Source organism: Aulostomus chinensis, chromosome 12 (genome assembly GCF_037954235.1).
Source record: "Aulostomus chinensis isolate RoL2024-O1b breed Wild chromosome 12, RoL_Achi_v1.0, whole genome shotgun sequence".
Lineage (NCBI taxonomy): Eukaryota > Metazoa > Chordata > Actinopteri > Syngnathiformes > Aulostomidae > Aulostomus > Aulostomus chinensis.
The window spans coordinates 18,123,224-18,142,182 of record NC_141331.1 but is presented as its reverse complement, the minus strand read 5'-3'; the positions used below and the strand labels follow the sequence as shown (position 1 = coordinate 18,142,182).

Here is an 18,959-nt window from a genome sequence, read left to right as displayed (position 1 = left end):
TGCTCTCTTTTTCTGAATATTAACAAAATTAGCTTTTACCTACATCTGTCAGTCAATTGTAGGCAGGGTGCACCCTGGATGGGTCCACCAAAACAAATAATCATCATGTTAATTCAGAAAAACAGGGCAGAAATCTATCTTTTCTCATTAAATTTCATCTTGTTAATTTAGGAATAGAGGTTTTTTTTTTTTTACCTCAGGTGGATGTCATACGACTCCATAAATGTATAAATTGTATGTAGGTAATGTAGGTATTTGCCTCAAAATCCAGTATCAGTCAGGCTTGAACGTGCAGCATCAGCACCAGCCGCCGTGGTTGTTGTATCCAAGGCAGGATGGCTAGTATGTAGCATCACTTGGTGCCAATAAAAAGGTTTAATGCTGGTCACATTAAAGAAAAAGCCCCAAGGCGATGTGAGCTGTGATGATTTCAATGCTGTCTTATTGGACCCCTGCGTGAAGTCTTGCTGCCACGTGTGAGCCGCAAAAATCACACGGCTGTCACATTAGGATTCGACGTCCAATTAATTAGGTGTGACAACACGATCAACAGTTGGTGGCTTTAGTTACAGTTTGCACTGCTATCACCTTCACTGCGGCCTTCATTTTGAAACGCGACCTACCTACAGTGTCATCCTCACTTTGCTTCCAAGCCAATTTTACAGCAATTAATGAATCACCAGTGACCTCAGAGGCTCACTTGTGACATAAACAAGTGAAGAGCCCACAGTACGAAATGAAAAGGACTCCACATGAGCCAGTTGAACTGATTGGAGGGGGCTCTTAAATTACAATATACCTCTAGATGTAAAATGAAAAGCATCACAAGCATATTTGGTACAGACTCTTCTCGAATTCTTGCTGCCCTTCTCACTCATGCCACTCATGTACATTTTCAAAGGTGTTCTCCGGCGCATTTACCTCAGCATCAAAGCGAGGATCTTGATAGGCGTCACTGATGTTGACAGGCAGTCCTGTGGATGCAACCAACTCTGCAATACTGTTGTTGATGAGCCAGTCTGAGTACGACGATTTCTCCATGCTGTCTTTGAAACTAGCGTCAGAAAACAAGAAGGGAGGATGAGAACGAAAACGGAACAGGAAAAAAAATGTCTTTTCTGCACTCTCTGACCCCTCGCCTGTTTTCAAGATTCACAAAAACATTTTTCAAACACATCATGTTGAGGTTGTAAATTTGTTAGTGTGAAAATTGTCCAAAAAAGCTTCTTTTTCCATTAAATTTGATCTAAAATGTATTTTCTTTCACACCAAAACTGCAAAGCTAGCAAAGGGGTATTCTTATTTCTACAGACCCTCCTCTGTGTTGACTTGCAATTAATGAACTAAACTTCTCCCACAGCTTATGAAGTAAAAGGAAAAATTAAGTATGTGACTTGCTTCCTCACTGCCAGATACCCCTGCACTCTGCCACAGAAACCCCCTGCATTCCTGATCCATTCACATTTATTGCTGCAAGCTGAGTTTTTACCTTCAGACGCAACAAGGTAAATGATCGGTGTGGTTGGTTTTATCTTTCTAGATGAGAGGAACAAAGATGTGGAGACACTGGTGTGAGATCTTTGGAATCCCTTTGATCTGCTGATGCAGTTGTGTGTGGATGTGAAAAGAGCAGAGCAGCAGGGAATAAACCTCATGGGTGTGATGACAAGATGACTTGCCTTCCCATTCTTTCTCTCTCTCTTTCCCTCTCTTCTGTCTCATGTCATTTAGCTGCCTCGGACACATAGCTGAACTGAACACTAACTCAAAATTATCCTCCTCATGGGGGCGGCTGGGGATTTAGAGGCCCATTAGAGATCCAACCTAACACTCGCCGTTCAACAACAAATGCATTCTCTCAATTGCACGCGTAAAATCTTACATGGCGACCCCTTTTTATTCATATATGAACCTCAAGGAAGACTGCCATTATCATAGCCATGCAATATGTTTGGTGTTTCAGCTTGATGTGAAATATTGTGTAGTTTATCACTTTCAACCATGAACAATTGTTTGGGTGGTTTGGTTCCAATTCCGGCAGCACGGTGGTGCAGTGGTTAGCCTCACAGCAAGAAGGTTCTGAGTTCGAGTCCCGGCTCCAGCACGGATCTTTCTGTGTGGAGTCTGCATGTTCTCCCTGTTCCTGTGTGGGTTCTCTCTGGTACTCCAGCTTCCTCCACAGTCCAAAGACATCAAGAGGGGACGAGGCTGATTGATACTCTAAATTGACTGTAGGTGTGACTGTGAGAGTGAATGGTTGTCTGTCTCTATGTGATGGACTGGTGACCTGTCCAGGGTGAACCCCACCTCTCACCCAAATGCTGCTGGGATAGGCTCCAGCCCCCCCGCGCCCCTTAACATGATAAGCGGAAGAAAATGAATGGATGGTTCCAATTCCAGCTGTTTCCATTGGCAACTATGGTTTTACAGGATTGATTTCTGAACAAGCAAAGTGGATTCAAGTGTTCTTTTGGAAAATCTCATCAATGAAACGGTGACATATACTGTTGAGGGACAACTCTCAGAGTGGACGATAGAACAAAGTTCCTGGTTCAGGTTTTATAGAGGGTTGAAAGCATTACATGAAAAGTGTACTTCAAGAACTACCATCTACATGCCTTGAGCTGATGAAGGTTTTTTTTCCTCTTGCAACACTTCTTTATCTCTCCTGCAGAAAGAGCCAGCCATGCTTATTTAGCCTGAAGCTAAATAAATTAATAAACTGTCAGCTGCATCAGTTCATATGATTCACATTCTTCATACAGCTGCATGCTTAGCAATCGACCAAAAATCAAACGGTAACATTTCCAGTTAGTTTAACATACATGGCTGGCTCTTGCTGCATTCTGGAGTCACAAACAAGTGGTGAAGTCTTCATTGAATCAATGGGTGAAATGTTTAACGTGAGCCAGATAATACAACAGTGACTACAATCATGACATCTCATCACATCTGTACATTACAGGACTACCCTTGTTCATCCAGCCATCCATCCATTTTCTTCCACTTATTTCTGTTAAGAGTCGCGGGGGGGCTGGAGCCTATCCCAGCAGCCTTCAGGCAAGAAGCAGGGTTCACCCTGGACAGGTCACCAGTCCATCTCAGGGCCAACACATAGAGACAGACAACCATTCACACTCACAGTCACACCTACGGTCAATTTAGAGTATCAATCAGCCTCGTCCCCTCTTGATGTCTTTGGACTGTGGGAGGAAGCTGGAGTACCAGAGAGAACCCACACAGGAACAGGGAGAACATGGAGACTCCACACAGAAAGATGCTGTGATGGAGCCGGGACTTGAACCAGGAACCTTCTTGCTGTGAGGCCACAGCGCTGACCACTGCACCACCACGCATCCGTCATCTGTCAACAATTAACTTTGGGGGAATACAGTTTAGTTACGAGGGGCTTCCATGTAACAGAATGAGCATATTTGATGCTAACGGTACAGATGTGAAGACATAACACAACACATCATAACGTACAAATGTAAAACACGTAAATATCCCAGAATTAATATGGATAAACACTTTTTTTTTTAAATAAGCCTTCGTCATGAGAAAATTATGTTAGGGAAGAAGAGAACTGCAGGCATAATAATTAAAGGAGGAGCTGAAGGGGGGGGGGTTAGCATGAATGCAGGAATGAAAAACCTGAGGCGGACATATTGTTGATGCAAGCTGAATTAAGTTCACACTTAATAAAATAAGTAATAATAATAAAAACTGATTAAAAATAGTGTGGGGGGGGGGGGTCAGTACTCAGTATTGGTCTAGTTCAGGTGTCAGAATCTGTATCTGTGAAGAAATTATATCATTTAGTGTGTCAGAACAGAAGAACACCAGATATAAGTGTGTTCAATCAGGAAGACCGACCTTGTCACATCCAGCAGCCAAGCATTTTGATTACTCACAATTTCTTACTGTACTCGTTATGTCTTTTGTCATACTTTTTAATAACACTTTCAAAGTCAAAACGACAGCCTTGAAGTGGCCATAGCAGTGACGGCGAGTGCAGGATTCTTTTCAGTGTTAGTTTTCTCCCACAAACATCCCACACAATATTAAGCCCCTCTTTCTCCGCTCAGCCATGCCTAGAAGTGGAGAGAATTCTCCAAACCCAATTAGGTAGGGCTCCTACGGTATGCCAGCATATTACTCCCACAGCACTACAGAATATTTTATTTTCATATTTCTTTATTTTTGTCCTTGATAGAAGCTTTACAGATTCAAGCATGACTCTGTGCTGCAGTGCCAAAGGCAAAATTGGGAGACATGACTGTTAAGAGAAAAGGTTTGCGGAAGAAGAGGGTTGTTTTTTTTGTTGTTTTTCATGAGGCCAGATGTTACAGAGACACTCTTCAGAGTAGTTGTTGCACAAACACACTCTACTTACCTGCTTTCAGTGTCTGCACTACACTTAGGGGACAATAATTCAAATGATTTGGTGAACTTCACTACCTGAAACAATCAAGAAGAGGAAAAACAATCACGAGAGTTCTGCATGAAGCTGCACAGAAAAATGACATGCGCAGTTTTTTTTTAATGAACAAACAGACAGACACGAGCACTGAGGGACAGCAGAGGGCAAAATAGTACCGGTGACTCAATGTCCTCCAGCAATTGAACAGAGCAGCGCTCGCACTTTAGCAATGTCTGGGCACGGTGCATGATCTTCCTGACAATCTTCTCCAGGTCAGTCTGCTCCTCAAACAGGTCATTGACAACCTCCAAGAGGGCCTGAACGAGAAACAACAAGCTGTCTCAAAACCCACTAAATAAGAACGCTGTCAGCAGGTAACAGTGAAGACCCTTTTCTTTGCTCAGCTGTGGGAGCATTATTACCATCTTTAAACTATAAAACAACAGGGTTATGTAAAATGATTAGCTTTCCCAATAAAAGTAATTTCAGCCCTTTCTCTACAGCGATGCCCATCCAATTTAATACACAAGCCCATAAATTTCATTTCTCTCCTCCATTCACCAGGCTGTGTTCTCATTATACTCCCTCCATCACAGATCAATGTGTGACACAAATTAGTGCATCTCTTAACATTCCCTTGGAGATATCTATCCTAGATCAGGCCCTTGTCTGGAAACGGTCCCATCCCCCTCCACGGATCCACAGAAAATGTCCATGCAGGGCTGCATGCTACTCGGTGATCCCAAGTGCAATGGCAGCAAGTGGGCCGTTGCTGATCAATATTCAGCCATAATGTCAGCATCAGGCTGTAGGAAGTAATGCTGATCCAAGGGACTGGAGGGGGCTATTATGCGTTTGGCCCTGTGGCACTTACCCGACTCCTGTCATACTCTTTCCTCGAGGCAGCAAAGAGTTGGGCGTTGGAGATTGCAATACCACAGAAGGGCAGGTACATCTGCAGCACCTGTGGACATATAGGACATGATCAAATTTCTCCTTTTCATACAGAAAATGATATTTTTCAAGAATGATGTCGCATACTAATAATGTACAGATATTTTTCTTTGGAACGCGAAAAACTATTTATATTGAGGTGGGCAAATAATTCATACTTTCATCCCAGTAAAAAAGTTCCCCTTCGAAATGGAACAAATAAGAAATGGCCTTTCATTGACATCATTACTTGCTGCCACATATAAATCAATTCATCTGACATTTTACCATTTGACTGAATAGCCTGACTTACTATGCCTTGGGCCGATAAAATAAATACACTCATATTTTCTTCACATAAATAATGTAATCAATTGATGTGGTTTAATGAGCATAGTTTCTAACACTGTAGTAGTTTAGAGTCAAACTGCATTTCTTTCTTCCTGACCCCTGCTGATTCATACAAAAGACACAACAGCTATGAAGACAGCTGTGATGTGCATACACTGGCTGGATTCTACAGAACTACAATTACCCTGCAACATAGCCTTATCTGAGAGCCACTCTGCCCCCATAACATAGAATCAATAGCATTTAGGTTGTGTGCTTCCTTACTCAGCCTCTTGTTTAGTTATCTATCTTTAACATCTGGCTGCTGTGTAAACAATACAATCAGTACAACAAACCCACGAATATTTACCAGCCCTCAGTGCAACCTGAGCTTAGGACACCACAACAATACATGAATGGGAAGTTACTCAGCTGTGGTTGCTGATATCTCTTTCACCTTTTAGAATACATGATGTACCTATGAGTCATCAGCCACAAATGAACATGAGAAGAGCAAAATCCTACAGCGCCCTGTTGATAACTGTGGAGCCCGTATTTGTGACCTATTAAAAAAAAATGTCCGGAAGTAGTCCAGAAGTCACAAACTCAATGCACACACACACACACACACACACACACACACACACACACACACACACACACACACACACACACACACACACACACACACACACACACACACACAAAACCTGACCTGAAATGAATTTATCAGTTTCCACAAGAATTGTGATGTAGCAACAATGTTAAAGCTACCCACTATATAATCTAAAAAGAATATATTTACCATGCACACAGCAGTCACAAGTATTATATATCAAAGCTGTCTAAAATAATAATTGACGATCAAATTTCCGTCACGTTTGATTTACATTTGTCACATCCAAAACACACCTATGAATAATTAGGTATCTAATAACTGCCTTTTTCCACCGCGCACCGTGGTTTGCACCCTGATTAAGCACCCCTCTAAATACCAAATTGAAGCTTAACACACCCTGAACGCACATATGGCAACATCCCCCCGACCGCCTGGCGCCATAGGTTGTTTTTATAGGGCCCCATGAGTGTCAAGCGTACATGTTTTGATATTTTTCACCGTAAATCAGACCACAAGCCCTCAGTCATCGGTGGTTTAGCTGGAGAGTTTGGAACACATGTAGCATATGTACTGTAAGTGTGTTTGACTAGCTTTCAAATATGAAATACATAAGTACTGATGTGCATATTAAGACTATTTAGCATTATGCTAAGTAAATTACCCAATTAATAAAATTCCTAATCATGATGTGACTTGAAATATTACTCCGCCTTGCTAATGAGCGAGACGACTTTATCCATTCAGTTATTCATTACACATAATCAAGCAGCTTATGCAGTTGTTTTCGAGACACGGAAGCCAAATGATGCTGAGCAATAAGCTATTTCAGCTGTCCTATGGAATTCTGTAATAATGATCTTCCAGAGAGGCAACAGTCATCAATAGCCCCGGCAGAAGAAGATTCATTAGTGAGCAGGACTTTGGGGATCTGCCTATGGATCTGTCCACAGTACTAACAGGCAAACCCAAGAAAAGCACTGCTCTCTCTAATTACATTCTGTCAGGCAGGCCATTATACCAGGTTGCATTACAGACATTTTTGCCTAGAGACCTGTGGACTGACCAGTAAAGAGTGGTTTAATAACAAAACTAACTGGCCACATCCTTGGAGATGCTCACTCTACCTGAAATTACTACAGAAATGAGAAATTACACAGTTCTCCTCTTATCTCATGATACTCAACTACTAGTTGCATTTACGCTACAAATGTGAGGTGAAGTGAAGCCGGTGTTGGTTCGCCATCAGAAATTAATATGACCTCTTGCGTCTAGCAATTCTGCAGTTGTGCTTAGCAAAGACAACATCTTTTGAAAGTGACATCAACTGTTTATATCGGCTAAACATATTTGACAAAGTAAGTCTCTTATTCACATGATCACGAATATGACTGATATACAAGGAGCACCTTTTTGTGGTACCACAGCAAACCATAAAACTTACAAATTACAATTTTATATGACCGCAATTTAAAATTCAAATACTCTGAATTGAGTTGTAATTTAAGCATGACCATGCTAGTATTTCCACCAATGATTAAGTTGTTTTATGTATTATTGGTAAAACTAAGCACTGGCTGCTGTATCAGTACACTGAGATGCATAAAAACTTTTCAAACATGTGTGACTGATATCCCTGAGGCTGTTGACAATTATTGGAATTCAAATCAATTCTATACTACAACCGTGTAATTGACAAGAGTGTAGTAACTGGTACAGATGTGATAACGAAAGTACTGCAATATATAGATCTGTGACCAAAGAAAACCCCAGACGGTTCAAGACCATGCCATCTTCACCCAAGTCTCAGTTATCCTCTCTCAAAATAATCTACTCCATCACAACCACCTGGTTTCAAGAGCATCTATTCCTGTGAAAGTGCTGTGAGCAGCAGAGACCCAGAGGGATATCCAGACATCAATTCTCATCTTACTGAACCTGTTGGCAGCCTCTGACACAGTGAACCACAAAATCACCCTCCCTATCTGAACTAGCGATCTGAAGCGTACACAGTTTTAGTACCACCACCTCAAAAGAACATCTCTTAGAGTGGTGCAGCAGTGGCAGAATTCATCACCACTTTGTTTCCAACAAGCGTCTCCTCCATTCCTTACAACTCCATATTACACTATGTTGATGATACCCCGCTCTTTCTGTCCTCACCAGGCCACCCGTCACAGCACACAGCTCTGGCTACCTCAGCAATATTCCAAAATGCTTACCACCTACAACGTTTCTAAAAGTTTCTGAAGTGCAAAAGTAACAATATAAGCAAGTTTGAGCGGAGTGCAAGACCTGCACAACTCCAAACCTGCCACTCAGAACATAACATGGCTATGACGCATGTCAAAGCCCTGCTTAATGTTACAAGATTCCTGTCTGCAAATAGATTTACTTTGACAGTTTTGTGTCTTTTGGCAGGTGAGACCTCTACCACTGAACCACCGACACTTACTGTGAGTGACGTTTTAAGCCCTTGTTGCACTGAAAAGTAAACCCTTTGTGTTCACTTCTGTGATGCACACTGAAGCTCACTTTGTTTCCTACGCATGTTAAAGGAATAATTCAGGTTTTTTTTTTAGCATTAGAATTTGTAAGTAGCAAATAAGATTCAATTTCAAAAAACACTGAACTGCGCCTTTAATAGATTGTTCTTTCAGGGCGACATGGGTAAAGAAAAATCACCACGGTGTAAGCTTAGAGTTTATTGGTAGATTACTGTCTGCCACATGGGAAGTCCAGATTCAATTCCTGGCCTATGAGTCAAAACCTTTTAACAAATGTACTAATGAAGAGATCATTGCTTCATCATTTGACCAAGGCTAATGTCCTCTAACGCTACACTCAAAACCAGAGATACTGTAGTTTCTTTCAGGGAAGTTCCTTCCTACACAACTGTAAATGAAATTGCAGGCCAGGTGTCTCATTCAGGTTTTTAGTAACATGATTTTAATCAGGTTATGGCAGGTGGTTACATGATGGGTACACAATATGAATCCTTTTTATGATGACACCTGAAATTAACCTCCAAAAGCAGCCATACATTGAATAAATAATAAACTCAGTTGTCTGAGGCCAATGCTGCTGAATTTTTTTTCTTTTATGTTCATTCTCTTGCTTTTTGTGTTAAAAAGGTATGCAGAAATATCTTCATTTGGTCGAAATGTCTGACACAACAAGAACATTATCGAACATTTTAGTTTCAAGGTTAGGTTGCAAAAATGAGGCGGCACGGTGGTGCAGTGGTCAGCACTGTCGCCTCATAGCAAGAAGATTCCAGGTTCAAGTCCCGGCTCGGGCACAGGGTCTTTCTGTGTGGAGTCTCCATGTTCTCCCTGTTCCTGTGTGGGTTCTCTCTGGTACTCCAGCTTCCTCCCACAGTCCAAAGACATCAAGAGAGGACGAGGCTGATTGATACCCTAAATTGACCGTAGGTGTGACTGTGAGTGTGAATGGTTGTCTGTCTCTATGTGTTGGCCCTGTGATGGACTGGGGACCTGTCCAGGGTGAACCCTGCCTCTCACTTGAAGGCTGCTGGGATAGGCTCCAGCCCCCCTGCAACCCTTACCAAGAAAATGGATGGATGGATGGATGGTGAACAAATACAGTTCTCGAGTGGTAGTATGGTACACAAGTATATTTGTTTTACATTGTTATCAATGGAATATTCATGAGTTTGCAATGGCAGTGATACAATTAATAAGACAGATTTTTCCTCATATTTTGCCTGTTTTTATATTGTGACTTACATGTGAATAGTGAGCTGGAAACATGCTCTGGAACATTCTGTTCTGTTCTGTTGGGTGGTTCTTCAGTTGTGGCTTGATTCTCTGCCTGAATTGAGAATCTGCTGCCCCATATTGATATGGAGAGTGAAATGTGTGTCCAGATCATCTAAAATTTGTCCTTTTAAAGGGAAGTGGGAGAAGGAGTTATTCATTCATGTCACATCCAAAACACAATTTTGACTCATCAAATAAGAAAAAACACACATGAAATCAACACTATAACAATGGCTGCAACCAACTGAGCCAGACTTCGAGCTCTGGCGTTATGCATATCCAGTCACTGATAAAAGCTTAGGAAGAATAATGGAACATCGTGAATGTTAGTGAGTCCACCTGTGGCTTTCCTGCGTTGACAAGTCAACCGTCTGTCACACATTGTAGACCCCTCCCAGATATGAAGGACTTACTGAAGTCACAGGGGGAGGTGGAACTAAAGGACAGCATTGTTTTTTTGGAATCAGGGGTTTGGTGAACAAGGCAGATTTGCCGCTGAAAGGAGAACTTGTGAAGTTCAAGGTCCGTACAGCGTCTCAGACCAGACAAAAGATGGCCTGGAATCTAGCCCCCGTAGCGTATGTCAGAGATAAGATCAGTTTCATCAAGTATCAAGTGAGTTTGTGCAAGAACAAGTGCAAGATGGCGTGAAGCTCCAGACAGGAGATGAAGTGGAGTTGTCTGTTTTCTTCAACCAGCACATGGGGACATATAATGCTTGGAGTGGACGTAGAGTCAGATAGAGGCTCCAGCAGTGGTGTCTCTGAGCCAATAACACCACTCTGGATGATACTGCTGCTCTTCTCCTGGTCATTGTGAGACAACCCTGTGGCCCTGACAATACAAATGGCTCCAATGAGGAGCATAAGCCTCACCAACCTGATGTCATAGACTGAAAAATGTGAAGCCAACAGGGAATCACAGAACTTAGCTTTTTTTTTTTTGCTTGCATACATAAAATCAAAATAAACAAATGTATAAATACACCGCCATTGACATCATGTGTAATATTTTCCCTTTTGATAACAGAGTGGAAACCTTTCAATCCACACTTCCCTGCCGCCCATGATGTACTTGATGAATGTAAATGATTTGCTGTATTTTAAAAAAAATAGTAAAAATAAATAAATAAAAGTAGAAACTGAAAAAAGTGTCCAAACAAGAGTTTCAAAGACTGTTAAAAAAAATTCATACAGGAAAAGATCTCTCTCTCTCGCTCTCTCTCACTCTCTCTCTCTCTCTCTCTCAACTTCAGCACCTATGGTCCACCCAAAAAGAGCGAGGAAAAAGCTGTTCCCCTTCAAAAAAGAATACATCAACAATTGGAGAGACAGGCTTTTTCACTTAATACCAATAAAAGATGCAACTTTACCTTTACACTATTCCCTCCTTTCACTAATCAACACTGGCTCCTGAAAAAAATAGTAAAGCCTTTGCAACCAAGCTAACTGAACTACCTTTGAGACTTGTTCAACAAATAGTTTTCATGTCAAAATATCACAAGGTTACATTTTAAATGGGGGAACCAAACAAGGACAACAAGTGATGGTGCGTTATTTAGTGAACTCTGTTTACCAGTAAACAACATGAACAAGCATCTCAATGTATTTCGGCTAGATGCAGTCTCTATGCAGACGATGTACTATTATATCTACAAGATCCAGTGTACAATAATAACAATAAACTAACTTTCAGGGACCAACAGTTTCGATCCCTAACTAAACTCTCTCAGCAGTTGGACCTGCATTTATGGTTTTCCTCACGTATCATTTTTCTATTTTTTTCCTCTTGATTTCAGCATCTTTCAGTGCCCTTCTTTCTACATACAACATTTTATGAAACACTTTGAAAAGAGCTTGTTAGGTATGATGCAGCGCATGAAGGGATTTGATCAGATAACCTGTGGGAATGTATTAAAACATGTAGCTCAAGCACAAATGTAGTTTTGCCTTCTTTCTTTCATGATTTACATCGTGAATATGTGTTAAAATGGTGATTAAATATTAATTTGTGCCGATTTAACAGTGATTTTGTCAGGTAAGGGGAACACAGGTGTTAAATGATATTGGCAGATGGAACCAACATGAAAGGAACTTACAGTACATCGTATGAAGGGAAATTTCATAAAAGTATCTACCTGCAAATTATGCAGCTGTATCAAAATTTAAAAATGTGTATCGAAGTGGGCTTAGCTACAGTGAAAGAGGCACTGTAGATTGAAATAATGAAGTGAGTTTATTTGTTAAATTAAATCAATGGCAATACTTCTCTCTCAAGATAATGACTTAACACATTAATAGATGGGCTGAGCCATTATCAAAGCTCCCCAACCGACTTCAATCCTGCAGCTTATCATCATAACGCAATTAAAACAGCGTGGGATTTAAAACCAACCCTATAATGCGTTTAAAATTTGCCATAAGGCATCACAATACAATAAACTACAGTTGACTGATAGAGGTACGCTAAAATCTCCAAAAGCTAATGTCATGTCACTTCATGCTTTAAAAAGTGAGAACTATTCTCCTACTACAAGATCTTCCATAAAAACTGAACTGTATCTGTGCCATGCAGAGAGCTTACTGTGTTCTCTAGTTTTACTGTTGCAGTTCATTACTAATTCAGCTTTCGCCATCCCGAGCATTAGTGTGATGTTGATGCAATGTGACATTTTCTCAAAACACAGGAAAGAAAACATGAATTCCTAATCTGCGTCTATTACAAACAATGACGGTAATCTGAAGATTTAATTGTGACAGCGCAGCTTCAATTGAGGGACACTAAGACAAATAAAAACCTATAGATATTATAACTTACATCAACTTGCATTCAGAGTTTCCCTGTCAAGTTGACGCACAAAGAAAAAAAAAATGAACCAAGACAATGTTTCAGTCCTTGTGGAACATATACAAGCTGTGTAGAAATCATGGCAACTGCTTCCTGTGTTCCGTTTCTTCTCACACACACACAGTCACATTCTCTAATCTGTTGTCCATTGAGCAACTCAGGTGCTAACAGCAAATTGGAAACTAACACTGTCCCACTCAGAACACAAGTAACAGGAAAACCAATAAGATTCTTGTGTAAAGTTGTTATTCTCAAGAGGCTCCTGACCCTTTGGAGACATTGCCTTAGGAAAATTTGATTCCGGGAAGCATGGCAGGCTCTTCTCATGGCAGACATGTTAACTTGTCAACGCAGGAAAGCCACAGGTGGACTCACTAACATTAACGATGTTCCATTATTCTTCCTAAGCTTTTATCAGTGACTGGATATGCATAACACCAGAGCTCGAAGCCTGGCTCAGTTGGTTGCAGCCATTGTTATAGTGTTGATTTCATGTGTGTTTTTTCTTATTTGATGAGTCAAAATTGTGTTTTGGATGTGACATGAATGAATAACTCCTTCTCCCACTTCCCTTTAAAAGGACAAATTTTAGATGATCTGGACACACATTTCACTCTCCATATCAATATGGGGCAGCAGATTCTCAATTCAGGCAGAGAATCAAGCCACAACTGAAGAACCACCCAACAGAACAGAACAGAATGTTCCAGAGCATGTTTCCAGCTCACTATTCACATGTAAGTCACAATATAAAAACAGGCAAAATATGAGGAAAAATCTGTCTAATTAATTGTATCACTGCCATTGCAAACTCATGAATATTCCATTGATAACAATGTAAAACAAATATACTTGTGTACCATACTACCACCAGAGAACTGTATTTGTTCACCATCCATCCTTCCATCCATCCATCCATTTTCTTCCACTTATCTTGGTAAGGGTTGCAGGGGGGCTGGAGCCTATCCCAGCAGCCTTTAGGTGAGAGGCAGGGTTCACCCTGGACAGGTCACCAGTCCATCACAGGGCCAACACATAGAGACAGACAACCATTCACACTCACAGTCACACCTACGGTCAATTTAGAGTATCAATCAGCCTCGTCCTCTCTTGATGTCTTTGGACTGTGGGAGGAAGCTGGAGTACCAGAGAGAACCCACATAGGCACAGGGAGAACATGGAGACTCCACACAGAAAGATCCTGTGCTGGAGCCAGGACTCAAACCTAGAACCTTCTTGCTATGAGGCGACAGTGCTAACCACTGCACCACCGTGCTGCCCCTAAGAACTGACTCTCCTCTGCAATAAAGTGCACTGTGTTGCAATAACACCACTGAAGTCCAAAGCCACGCTAGCAGCCCTGAGAAACTATACCTATGCAATGTGTTCCTAAGTACTAAATCAGCTTGACAACTTGCTTACAATGACAATGTGAACATGCTGATGTTTGCGAAAATTTTATATATTTTTTATTATTATCTTCACTACCACTAGTAAACAATGTTTCCACTGACCTTAAAAAAAACACAAAAAACAGTCAGGCGGTGTAATGTTTGTCGGGAGATCAGATGACAAGTCGACGCCGCAAAATACACGAGTAAACAACTACCGGGACGCACTGAGATCCAGTTATTCAAATCATTTGCTGGGATCGTCGGGGACACGTTTGGCCAAATATCTTGGTAGTGTAATGTGTCCTAAAGTGTCCCAGACAAGAATGTGACAGAAAACTAGATCATCAATTCAGGGCATGGTGGTTGCTGTGGTGACAGTGCATGCATGTATAGTTAATAAAATATTGTTTTCATTGGCAGCAAAGCAAATGAAACATTTTAAACGAAGGGTTAGAAGAGGGTTGAGTTATGAGAATGTGTGGCAAACACTGAGGTATTTGTTTGGCTATTTCACCGATAAAGGTAATGAACACAAATCAAAGTGTCAACCTTGTTATCAACGTTAGATTTTCAGAAGGAATCCGCTCAGGAGCAGCAGGAATGTTCGCGCTTTCTTTCTTTTCTGAACCAAAATGGTGGACTTGACCCAAGTGAGGCTTAAATCGTGACTAAAGCGTATCAATATTTCTGATTTTTTGTTTTTAAATGGCCAATTTCTAGTCTTATACAACATGAGTAGGTGATTCCATTTATCGATTATTTCATGCCATCATTAGTTTATCAGAATAGTTACACATAAAAAAACTAAAACCATCCCTTTACAGTTAAATACCAACCTAATTTATACACAGTGATTTGTGATCCGTATTAAAATTGGCCTGAATAATTTTGTCTGTGTTGCACGTGAGAGTTGGTTGATTCATACACACACAAAACTCTATTTGGGGTTTTTTTCTCAAATCTAACACACGTATGTGCAGAAAACAAAAACAAACAAAAAAAAAACCACAAGAATTTACAGGATAACTGGCTTTCAGACAAGAATTAGAACCAAATAAGAAGAAGAAATTTGTCTTATATTGATTGAGCTGTTTTGCAAAAACTGACATCACAGTACATTCTGTATTATATGATCTTCGCTCACACGGCATTTCCTCTGCAACAAGGAAATTACCTTCTCATCATCCTCAGTGAAGAGTTCCACACTTGACGTCTTGTTGATGGCCTGAGCAACTCCGATAATCTCGCCATCGCTGTTGCGTATGGGCATACACAAGAGTGACTTGGTTTTGTAACCCGTCAGCTTGTCAATTTCATCACTGAACCGACGATCCTGCAACCAAGGGACAGAAGACAATAAAGATGCTTATTGCAAAAAAAAAAAAAAAAATGCATTTTCCCCCTCTTGGTCTTGATAACAGTGCAATAAAATTTATAAATCCTCAGGAATCCAAGTTGCAGTCACACACAAAAAAGGTCTGTACCAGTGCACGACAATCTTGGTTGTGCTTCATAACATGACACCTGTCTGAGTTAAAGGTGACTGCAGTTTTAAAGCAGTTTCGCTCATTTCTTCTGCAGATGTTCAGCCAATAAACAGCTGACATTTTGACATTTCTTGAAAAGGGGCTGTGGGCATGAAGCAGCAAAGTGGGCTTAAATGTAATCTGGTATCGTACGTCATAAAGACGAGTATATCCCTGTGAACCTGTAAAAGATGCAGAGAGGAAATGATGATCGTTGTTAAATGATGTTTTGGCTGCTATCATCTTCACCCTGCTGAGTGTTGGTTTTAGTGCTTTTAGTTCTGTTACACTCTGATGGTCAATTAACTGTGACACATTAACTGACAGAGTGAAAGATCTCTCTCTCTCTCTCTCTCTCTCTCTCTGCCTCTCTCTCTCTCACTCTCACACTCACTCTTTCAGCGAGTCATGCAAAATGCACAGAGGCATGCATGCACAAAGACGAGCAGGCACCTGATAGGCGTCAGGAATGTTCACAGTCTCTCCGTGCTCGGCCACATATCCAATGATCCCTTTCCCCCATGGCACTTGAACTTCATCTGAATTCATTGAGGGTAAAACTGTGGTGCCTGCGTGCACATCGAAGAATTTAGATACTAGTGTCTTCTTGTTGCCTGTGCCCTCCACTAGAAACAAGGAGCAACGGTCTGCATCGACCATAATACAAACAAACACAAGGATTTTGTAGCTGAGACTCGTTAGATCCAAGTCGTTAGATATGTCTTTGACGAGCTCTAGGAAGAACTCTCTTTCGTTATGTTCTTTGAGGTAATATTTAAAATCCACGGCTGTGGACGGGTACTGGGGGATGTTGACTCTAGACTCCAGCAGTGCGCTCAGTATGTGCGCAGTGGTCGGGGGCAGAGAGCTGGCTTTCCTCAGCAGAGCTCTCCTCCTCATGCTGGTCAGGGGTTCCTGGGCCCTGGAGTTGACATGCTCGTCATACGTCCTGTTGACATTAATAGCTTTAGATCTGGCGAAAGTTTTACGCAGCTCCTTCTGCGAGGCTCTCCGCTGCAGCCCATCACACTTGCTCGCCCAGCTGTCTTTTAGCGCGTTGCTCTTCTCCTCTCTCGGCTCGCTGGGAGTCGCAGCCGCTGGACTTTTACTCGCCTGGTGATTCTTGAGCCATTTCTCCACCATGCTATAACTCCCTTTTCTGTTCAGGTAGTCCTCGAATAAGTCGGGGTGTGAGTCTAAAAAACTTTCCACGTCAGAGAACACCATATTCGGCACTGCCATACCTGGTCTTCAGCTGGTCCTCAGTGAACCAGATCCATGAAGTCGCGCAGAGAAATGTCATCTATGATGCTTTACTGGAGGTTAAGGTAGAGAATCGCTTGAATACCACAACTTCCACGGTGCTGGAAACCCCCCGTGAGCTTCAGCTACATCTCCAGTTTCCCCTCTTTGGATGGAAGGGTTGAGACTCTTTGCGCACCAGCATTCCTCCAAAGCATCGGTGGACTTAAAAGATCTGAGCAAACCAGTGAGGAGGCAAATACGTGGACGACCACATGAACTGGAAATCTCGGGGAAAGACACTATTGAGCATCACCACTGTGTGGGTCTGCTTGTGTGCAAATGACGCCGGCTGTGGTTGGCTCGGTCCCGCTGACGCTCGCGTCGTCACACCGGCAGGAGCTCGGCTTGTCTCCGTAGTCAGTAAGCTTCTTTGGCCGTTTGAACCGTTTGCCCTCCTTTGAGTATGATGATGATGATGATGATGATGATGATAACTCAGTTAATCCATCATCATATCCTGCTTATTAAAAATGCGTATCATAAGCCACACCACACTGAGATACGCTTATGAAGATTTTTTTTTTGACTCGAGATTTACAAATACAATTAAAAGCAAATAAGAGTGAAAGTAGGCCTCAAACATTCCTCTGCATTCTCTGGCGAGGCTTTAGTCGTGACTCCCCTGAGCGACAAGAATAATCAAACGCTCTGGGAATGTAATTAATGTACGATAGCATAAAAGTGAATCACAAATATATCTCATAAGCTTAACGCTTCAGGAAATGTGGGTTTTGCGGTGGCTACCTGTATATTTCATTATGTAACTTGACGTCACAAAATCAACCTTATTTTAAAAAAACAAAAACAAAAACGGTGTGCAGATTACTTTTGAACACTAGAGGGAGATATACTCCACAAGTTGTCATGGTATCAACCTTTTGTTCCACGACTCCAAATGGTCTAATGCTGGTCGTTCATTTTACCAAATCTTTTTTTTTTTTTTTTTTTTTTGTCTTTCTTTCTGAGAAAGTCAACGTGATTTTGTTAAAGAAAAAAATGAATTGGCAAGCTGCTAGCAAGGCAGCAATCCAACACATTTAATAACTACTTGCCAGTTTTAACAACTGAGTGCCCTCTGTGGAAACAAAAGGTCACCTGTCCGATGGTGTAACCCATGTTGGAATGCGGACCCATGATGCTCCACACATCAGTTCCAACACTCTTTAAAGTAACTTCATGTAGATGTTGTGGGTATCCTATATATTTAAACATTGTTCCACCTCACAAAAACGGCATGAAGACAGGTTTACATGATTGGCGATTTACATGATTAGAAAAAGCATTTTCATTTTTCATCATTAGGCCTCTTGCTGCTTAATTTTATTCATTTATTTGACATGTGACAGGCTAAATATTAACTCACGGTGGGTAAAATTTGGCCACTTGGTCCTACTTTAGGCAGCCGTGACCGAGAAGAACTTAGAAAGGATTTCTGCTTGATAGGTGAGGTGCAGGTTCTCCGGACTAAAATGTTAATTTTTTTTTTTTTTGGCTTCAAGTAGAATAAATTCACTTATTTTAACATTCTTGCTTTCAGTATTATCCGATGTAACATACGTTATACATTATTTTGGGCCTTTACCACAAGTTAAATTTCCCCTTATGGTGTAGCTTCACAAATCTGCCACAGCAGCCAAAAATGTCCTGAAAAGAACATGATTGTACTGCGACCATCTAATCCATTTACTGCATTTCAGCCATTACCTACAAAGAAAACTCCTGTTAAAGCAATTTTCCTCCTTTTCAGGTTTGTGTCAGCTTTATTCAGCATACAGTTTTAAAATAACAGACTTTTGAAGTAAC

The 18,959-nt window shown here is 41.2% G+C and overlaps 1 protein-coding gene across 1 annotated transcript in view; it reads right to left on the bottom strand.

Moving 5' to 3' along the window:
- Positions 1-17,496, bottom strand: part of pde11a (phosphodiesterase 11a) — a 39,423-nt gene extending 21,927 nt beyond the window's left edge. Inside the window, exons 1-6 of the mRNA XM_086220621.1 lie at positions 16,305-17,496; positions 15,500-15,658; positions 5,298-5,387; positions 4,600-4,740; positions 4,397-4,461; positions 922-1,054 (exon numbers count right to left, since the gene is read on the bottom strand). Coding sequence (XP_086076747.1) covers positions 922-1,054; positions 4,397-4,461; positions 4,600-4,740; positions 5,298-5,387; positions 15,500-15,658; positions 16,305-17,093 — 1,377 coding nt within the window. The 5' untranslated portion in view covers positions 17,094-17,496. The remainder of the gene's footprint in view (positions 1-921; positions 1,055-4,396; positions 4,462-4,599; positions 4,741-5,297; positions 5,388-15,499; positions 15,659-16,304) is intronic.
- Positions 17,497-18,959: the final 1,463 nt, after the last annotated feature.